Raw genomic sequence first — 9,087 nt, 5'->3', positions numbered from 1 at the left:
GAGAGAGAGAGAGAGAGAGAGAGAGAGAGAGAGAGAGAGAGAGAGAGAGAGAGAGAGAGAGAGAGAGAGAGAGAGGGGCAGAGAGAGGACTTTTGTCTTCCCTGTCATATCCATCACAGGTAAGAGAAAGCCCTCATGGTACTTGTCAAACCAGATCACCACTTTGTCTCTTTAGTTATTCACATTGGCAAGAAAGTCTATTGCTAAATGTAATGCAGAGAACATTGCTAAAGTTTGGGATAAGAAACTTAAGGCTTCATGAGAGCAAAGGTCCCTTTATTAGTGCAGCTAAGTGAGGGCAGACTTCATTAGAATAAGGTCGACTTTGTAAGCCAACAACTGGTTAATAAGAGTTTTCTGAAATGATGAGCAGGCGGATTTCAGAGAAACCTGGAAGGACTTGCATGAACTGATGATGAGTGAGATGAGCAGAACCAGGATAACATTGTACACAGTATCAACAACATTGCATGTTGATTAACTGTGATAGACTTGATTCTTCTCAGCAATACAATGGCCCAAGATAGTTTCAATGGACTCATGATGGAAAATGCTCTCCAAATCCAGAAAAAAACAAACTGTTGAATCTGGATGCAGATTGAACCTTACTATTTCTATTATTTTTGTGGTTGTTTTTCTTTTTTGGGGTTTTTCCTTTTTGCTCTGATTCTTCTCCCATTACATGACTAATGCAGAAATATGTTTAATGTGATTGTACATATATAACCGATTATTTGCTGTCTTGGGGAGGGGGGAGGGAGGGGAGGGATGAAGAAAAATTTGAAACTAGAAATCTTATAAAAACAAATGTTGAAAATTATCTCTAAATGTAATTGGAAAATAATAAAATATTTATATGGGAAAAATAAGAGTTTTCTGAGGAGAGATAGATTTTCAGATCACAGATCCAGGTGTGGGAGGGACAGTCTCTTAGCTAGGGAGGGAACTTTCTGAAAAGTTCTCCAATGTTAATTCATGAGCTTTTTACTTCCTGCAGAGTTCTGTCCCCCCACTTTGTACTACTTCAGTCACTGGGGAGGGGAAGTGCTTAAGTTCATAGCTTAGCTCAGTACTACAGAGCAAAGTCCCAGTTCCAAGTCCAAACCCTGCCCCCTCCTGTTTTGAGGAGGGAGGTGAGGGGGGCTGGACTCTCAGGCACCCTCACTTCTTAGAGCTTCTATGCCTGGATGGCTGCGTCATCTCTCCTGCACATCAACATGCCCGATCTCCTGGGTCCCATGAGGATCACAGCTGATAGTATCTAGAAAGAGAGAAAGACAAACAAAAACAACAGGAACAATCACTCCCAAGACCATTTCTTGGAGCAGGTGTAAAAGAGGGAACAATTCAGTTTATGGTGCACATGCTGTAGGTGAACCATGATCTTTACCCTCTGGAGAGAGCAGAAAGAGGTGAATAGATTAATCTTTCTAGTCCTAAAGATACAGGCAGCCATTCTAAGGAATATAGGGATATAGACTCCTCCACTTGTGGCCATCTGGACTTGCTCCAAAGACACTTCAAGGGCACCTCCTTGTTAAGTGAACATGGGTGGGTTGTACAGTGGATCTTAGAGGTTAAAGGAACCTCAAATAAGCAGACCTTATGTGGTCTGTGCCCTCTTGCGAGATTGGGGACTTCAAAACCATGTCTCTGACAGTACCTCATCCTGAAACTTCTCTCAGTACCTGGGGTCTCCTCACCCTGGAACATCCAACCACCGCTCTAGCCCTTTTAACCTGGAATATCCCTCTGTAAGACCTGCCCCTTTTTCCCACTGATGAGTATTTTTCTGGAGCTTTCGTTTTCTGGAGGCTCCCAGAGTGCCTTTCATTTGTCTCTTGGTCTTATTCCTGGCTTTGGAGCTTCAAAACCACATGTGGGTATCTCCCCTTCTTCCTTTTCAGCTCCCTTTTGTGTATTGTCTTTCCCCATTGGAATATAAGCTCCTTGGGGCAGCTACGTGGTACAGTGGATAGAGCACTGGCCCTGGAGTCAGGAGGACCTGAGTTCAAATCTGGCCTCAGACATTTGACACCTATTAGTTATGTGACCCTGAGCAAGTCACTTAAACCCGATTGCCTTGCCAAAAAATAAAATAAAATAAAATAAAAACAATGTAGGCTCCTTGAGGGTAGTGATAGTCTTTTGTTTTGATTCTATTTGTACATTCAGTGCTTCATACACCATAGAGACATAGTATGTATATATCTGATAAATCCTCCCTCCCTCCCTGCCTTCTTCCCTCCCTTCCTTCCTTCCTTCCTTCCTTCCTTCCTTCCTTCCTTCCTTCCTTCCTTCCTTCCTTCCTTCCTTCCTTCCTTCCTTCCTTCCTTCTTTCCTGTGCCTGATCAGGAATCCCTTTATTTAAAGACTTATCATGACAGGGAAATTGTGTATCCTAGGCAGTCTATTCCTCTGTAATAGCTCAAACTATTAGAAAGTTTTTCCTTTATCAAACTGAAATTGCTTCTCCGCAACTCCTAACCATTGCTCTTGTTTCTATGATCCAAGGTCAAGGAGAACAAATCTCACACTGCTTCTAGCTTCAATTCATTCAACTCAATTCAAGCTTTGATTAAGTTCTCACTATGTACCATAAAGACAGCTTTCATGTGCTCCATTAATTTTTCTCTTCTCCAGGTGAAACATCCACACTTCCTTCATCAGATCTTCATGTTATGGAGATCCCTCACCATTGGGGATGCCCTTCTCATTATGCCCACCAGCTTATCAGTGTCCTTCCAATAATGTAGTGCCCAGAACTGGACCAGTTTAGAATTTCCTTTGTTTGGATGCTGTGCTTTAATTAAAATCATGTTGGCTTTTTTAGGTTTCATGCCACACATAGACTCAATGTAGGACTTTACTCCTTATTTAATGACATCCAATTAGATTTGACTGGACTTATTACTCTAGCAGGTGGATGAATTTGGGGTTTCTTATTTTGACATCTGACATTTTAACTCATCCACCATGCTTTCTGACATTTACATATTTGATAAGAATTCTGCCTATGCCTTCACTCAACAAATTAATGAAAATGTTTCACAACACAAAGTTATGGACAGATCCTTGAGAAATTCCATGGGAGATTTCTCTTTTATGTGAGGGTGCCATTGTGCATAGAAGATTGGATTTGGAATCAGGAAGATGAGTTCAAATTCTGCCTCAGACACTACCTATGTGACCTTAAATATGTCACTTATCCTCTCTTTGTTTCCCCATCTATAAAAGGGTGACAGTAAGAGCACCTACTTACCAAGGTTGTTGTGAGAAGATCAAATGAGATAACATAAAGTGTTTTGTAAATCTTAAAGTGCTATATAATTGCTAGATACTATTATTATTACTATAATCTAGCCAATATCGTTCCACTTTGTTCATAAGTTTATGTTGCAATCATAGTATATTTGCTTTTAGCAAAGCACTTGATATAGATAGATCAATCTATCTACCTATATCAAGTGCTTTGCTAAAAAGCAAAAATACTATGATTGCAATATTTTTGGTGGGATAATGAGGGTTAGGTGACTTGCCCAAGGTCATACAGCTGGTATCAAGTATCTAAGGTCAAATTTTAACTCAGGTCCTCCTGAATGTAGGGCCAATGCTTTATCCACTGTGCACCCAGCTGCCCCTGATTGCAATATTCTTTGGTAATTCTCTCAAGAAAAGAAATGAGGTTAGTCTTACAATAGAGGCCAGTGGCTTGGAATGAGAAAGATATGAGCTCCAATCCTGTCTTATGCACTTATTAAGCATCACTGGGCAAGTCACTTAAATACTCTCAGACTCAGTTTCTTCATCTATAAAATGAAGGAATTGGATTCTATAATCTTTAGGGTTCTTTTCAGTTCTAGATCTATGGTCCTATGATCTGGATCTAAATTCAGATGAATGCAAAAGGTAACATTGTCCTTGAGCTAAGGCTTGATCTGGAACCCAGCAAGAGAGGACCAAGAATAAAGTCCTCTACAGACCAAGGCTAAGAGTTGGTTTGCTGACCTGTGTTTAAAGCAAATGCAATGTGAAAGTCATTTTTATTGTTAGGCCAAGTCAAGATGGATTATGTTGACTGAGCTGTATACTTCTAATTCATCTATTTCTATAGAGTTTGAACTCTCCACTTCCTCATGGTGCAGTCATGTAGATTTAGCATCCAAGGTGCCCAATTGTGTACTGCTTATGATTGAGGACAGGAGGAGGGGCATATGAAATGACAGTTGGCAAAGGCTATGTTGAAGAAGAATCACCATGATCTTATGGGAACAAAATCTGAGAGTAAACATCAGAAATATCTAGTCTAACCTCCCACCCAGCAGATGGATCCTATTTACAGCATATTTGATGGGATCATTCAGCCTTTTCTTGAATACTCCCAGCTCACTCCTCAACAATTCAACATGTTCCATTGTGGGAATTACTTTCCATTCTTTTACTGTTCTCTGATTCATAGGATTACTGAATCTTAGAACCAAATGATGTGCTAAAGGTCACAAAGAAAGCTCATGACACCATCAGCCCCAGGGGATTATGCCTCTTAACTCCCAATGAAAGACTCTTTCAATGATCAAACTGAAGCAATAAGTGGAAATAGAGGTCGCAAATAGGAAAAAAAGGATTATTCTGTGAGAGGATATAAACTTATATGAATTGATACGAAGTACAGTGAGCAAAAAAAGAACAATTTATACCATAGCATCAGTATTATAAAAATGAATAATTTTGAAGACATATAAACTGATAATGAAATGAGCAGAACCAGGAGAATAATTTATATAACAACAACAATACTAAAAACAAAAAAAACTTGAAAGTCATAAACTATATTCAATATAATATCCATTCATGTTTCCATAGGACCATGTTTTCCATTACAAAGAGGTGCTGCAGAATAAGACAAATCCATTTTTATGTATAGCATAACATTTTATGTTATTTCCCATTGGGGAAATTTGTTTTTGCTTGATTATAAATATTTGTTATATGAAATTTTATTTATTTTCTTTTTTCCAAATAGGTTGGGAGAGAAAATAAAAAAGAAAATAAATTCTTGCTAATTAAAAAAATAGGCAGGAGTGGGTAGTATAAATATGAAATATTGTAAAAACTTTTGGATGAGGTCAATTTTACTGAACTGGTTTATTTTGTTGCAAAAGATCTCTCACAAGAGAATAATTACTAAATGTAATAAAACTTTAAAAAAAAGAATGGAAAACCCCTGGAAGGGTTAACACATTTTTAGTATTATTAGTCATTAAAACCTCAGAGAAAAATTTACCAAATAGAAGAGTAGTCATCCATCAAAATAGGAACTCCTAAGGGGAAATAGCATTTTTGACTAGAGACTCTATAAGGAAAGGGAGAAAGCTAGGCAGTGCAGTAAACAGAGGACTACCTAGATTCAGGAAGATCAGTCTTCAAATCCAGCCTCAAACAATAGTTATATACCTCCAGGCAATATATAACCTCTATCAACTTTAATTTCTTCAACTGTAAATGAGGATAACAGCAGCACCTGCCTCCCAAAATTGTTATGATCATCAAATGAGGTAATATTTGTAAGTGATATGTAAATGCTAATAATTATTATTAAGGGTAGAGACTATGATCCAAGGTTCCTTTCTGGTAGGTTCTTATCAACCAATTAACAGTATTAAGTAGTTTCTACTTTGTATTAGGGACTGTGCTAGGCACTAAGGTTACAAAACTCAAGGAACTAACAGAGTATTGGAAGAGACATTTGCATATGTAACATATTCAAAATATATGCAAAAATACAGAGTAATTTTGAGGTGGGGAGAGGTTCTGGTCGCTGGAGGAAGCAGTGAGGACACACATGGGAGGTGATATTTCACATGGGATTTGAAGAATACTAGTGATTTTTAAGAATCAGAGGAGGGAGGGGCTCCATGAAGAAAGGAAAGCAATTCCTTCTTTGACCAGAAATTCCTGAAAGCAGAGGTCTGTCTCCCTTATTAGGGCAGAAATTCTCTGAGGTTAGGTAGGGGCCATATACTTTCCTTAGACTGGGACCTCTTCAAGATGACCTTTTGGATTTTGGATTGTCTCCCTCATTAGTTTGTGAACTCCTCAAGAGCAGGGACTGTCTTTTACCTTTCTCTGTATCCCCAGCACTCAGCTCAGTGCCTGGAAATAGGTTTTTAATAAATGTGTATTGACTGACTGACTGGAATAGAAGCTTCCCCAAAGTGGAGAATACTGTATACTTTCTTTTATCTCTCCTAAATGCCTAACAGAATCAGACAAGAGAAACCTTACAGATCTGTGTTGTACATTCATCCTTCACTGTCTCTTTGATCCTACTGAGGGGATCCTGTCCACTGTGTATGTTTTTTTTTCAGGAAATGGAAGTTTCAGTTGCCCAAGCCACTGGGTTCTCTGACTTTAGGCTTGACCTCTTGGGCATTGGCCTTGCCAGCTGGGGTGAGGTCTTCCCTTCCAAAGTCTACTATCATAAACATTTTTTCCTGAGCAGAATCTGGATCAAACCATGCCGGATCTGCTTAGTCTTAATGCTATAGACAATTGGGTTAACCACAGGGGGCACTAGGAGATAGACATTGGCCAGGAGGAGGCGGAGAGCAGGAGCAGCATGTTTCACAAAGCGATGCACCATAGCTACCCCAATCATGGGTACATAGTAAACAAGCACAGCACAGATGTGTGACACACATGTGTTGAGAGCCTTCTGCCTACCTTCTCCAGAGGCAATGCCCAATACTGTATGGAGGATCAGCCCATAAGAGATGACAATGAGCAATGAGTCTAATCCAAAGGTGGAGGTGACGATACATAGCCCCAGAATGCTATTGGGACGTGTGTTTCCACAGGGCAGCTGAATCAGGTCTGAATGGAGGCAGTAGGAGTGAGACAGAGTATTGTGACCACAGAAGGGTAGGCGCCTCAGGAGGAATGGCAGTGGAAACATGATCACCACACTCTTTAGTGCAATAGCAATTCCTGTGCGGGCAATGCGGGGCAGAGTTAAGATGGCTGTATAGCGTAGTGGGCTGTAGATGGCTATAAAACGATCCACAGACATAGCCAGCAAGACAGCTGACTCCATGATGGAGAAGGAGTGGATGGAGAACATCTGGAACAAGCAGGCATTGAAGCTGATCTCATTGATGTTAAAGAGAAAGATGCTCATCACAGTGGGTAGTGTGGAGACAGAGACCCCAAGCTCAGAGAAGGCCAACATAGCCAGGAACAAGTACATGGGCTGGTGGAGAGATGGGCTACCATGGATCACTATTAAAATCAAGCTATTGCCAATAAGGGCCACAAAGTACATGGAACAAAAGGGGATGGCAAGCCAGGGGTAGACAGCCTCCAGCCCAGGGAGGCCAGTAAGGAAGAAGCTCTCTGGTGTGAAGTAGCTACTGTTGAATGTCATCTCCAATCCCATATCTCTGAGAAGGTAGTCAGGAAGGTATCTAGGGTTTGATACACACATTGAGGCATTATGCATATAATTCATGGAGTCGTCAATTGAATAGAGGTACTAGGACTTAACTTCATGGCCCAACTAATTGAGTTTTCCCAAGAGGTGCATAAATGAATCAAAGAGCACTCATGAGCTAATTATATGTTTTTCTATTAATTTTCTTTATAAAACATACATATGAATCCATCTTTAATAGTCATATTTATTTAATGAATTTAAGGCAAAGTATAATTTAGTATGAGATTTAGAGAAATATAAATACCCAGGTACATTTTAGTACTTTCCTTACTAAAACTTCAATATTTATCAGTCATTTTTAATCTGGCCTTGGTTTTCCCCAATCATGGCTAAATATAAAACTCATCCTGATTCATGACCCTTAGTGCTCAAAGACAATGCCAGTGAAATGCAAACAGGGCTTATCAAGCTAAGGATATATAGTATATTTGCCTAAAGACACATGGTATTTCTGTCTTCTGACCAACCTAGCTAAGTGAGAGGAAGCTCATTAATTACCAGGTAAATTGTTTTGTTTGGAATAACTCATGAAGGCATTTCTGGGTCTTCATCAATGAAGGAAGTACCCACACTAATGAAATCTCCAATCTTTTGAATAATTGAAGGAAGAATGTTTTCTTAGCATCAGAACCTCTTCAATCACAATTTCAGGTAACTTCAGTTCAACCTTTGATCGATCTCTCTCCTCCCCCACCCCCACTCTCCCTCCCTCCCTCTCTCAAAAACACAATATTATCATCTTCTCAGAATGCTTCTTTTGTCAAACTATCTAGCTTGTCAGTTCCCCAATATTCACTAGGTGAATTAGTTTTCTGGTGGTAGCTTTCTTATCCATATGACAATTTAAATAGAGGGAAAAAAGGATTGTTAACCTTTTTAAATGACCATTAACAAGGCTGGTTATTCTGAGTTTGGGTAAAATGCTATTAAAGTACTTTTTTCCACTTGGGAGAAATTTTCTGATCATGTGAAAGACCTGACTTTATCTCTTATAGGAGAAGTCTTATAGTTTCCCCACTTCCTCATGGACAATTCTGAATTTCCACAGAATTAATTCCTTTTTTGTTGTTATTGTTCAGTCACTCAGTTATGTCCAACTCTTTGTGACCCTATGGACCATAGTATTCATGAGATTTTCATAGAAAAGATACAGGAGTGGTTTGTCAATGTCAAGTAGTTTGCCAATGGATTAAGGCAAACAGAGGTTAAGAGACTTAACCTCTTGCCCATAGTCACACAGCTAGTAAGTGTCTTGAGGCTGGATTTGAACTCAGGTCTTTCTGACTCATAATGCAGAGCTCTTTCTATTGAGCCATCTAGCTAGGTTCTGAATAACTACAGTTTATCCCCCAACTTGCTTAAATGGGCAATACTTTTTTTCAGAAAGTACATTTTAAAATACCTTTAAACTGAATGCTACTGCATTTTTAAACAAATATATAATTTCTCCATGGACTGGGATTTGATCATATGGGGACCATTTCCCCCAGGCTCCTACTCAAGAATAAAGGGCTTAGTCTCACCAATCAATTAGAATAATTACTACCTGTGACATGATGTCATGGGTAATCTCCTCCAGTCTATCTCCAAGAGGA

General features: G+C 39.4%; 1 protein-coding gene across 1 annotated transcript; it reads right to left on the bottom strand.

Annotated features, from left to right (window-relative positions):
• Positions 1 to 6,478: 6,478 nt before the first annotated feature.
• LOC122748073 (olfactory receptor 51A4-like) lies at positions 6,479 to 7,435 on the bottom strand. The gene has a single exon (XM_043993797.1). The coding sequence runs from the start codon at positions 7,433 to 7,435 to the stop codon at positions 6,479 to 6,481; it is 957 nt and encodes a 318-aa protein (XP_043849732.1).
• Between the last annotated feature and the right edge of the window lie 1,652 nt (positions 7,436 to 9,087).

The sequence above is a fragment of the Dromiciops gliroides genome, chromosome 3, assembly GCF_019393635.1.
Source record: "Dromiciops gliroides isolate mDroGli1 chromosome 3, mDroGli1.pri, whole genome shotgun sequence".
NCBI lineage: Eukaryota > Metazoa > Chordata > Mammalia > Microbiotheria > Microbiotheriidae > Dromiciops > Dromiciops gliroides.
The sequence above is the reverse complement of the archived record's forward strand: the minus strand, read 5'-3'. Positions and strand labels throughout refer to the sequence as shown.

Excerpts from the sequence above, each read along its gene's own strand:
- LOC122748073 (XM_043993797.1), bottom strand. The coding sequence starts at position 7,435 with ATGGGATTGGAGATGACATTCAACAGTAGCTACTTCACACCAGAGAGC.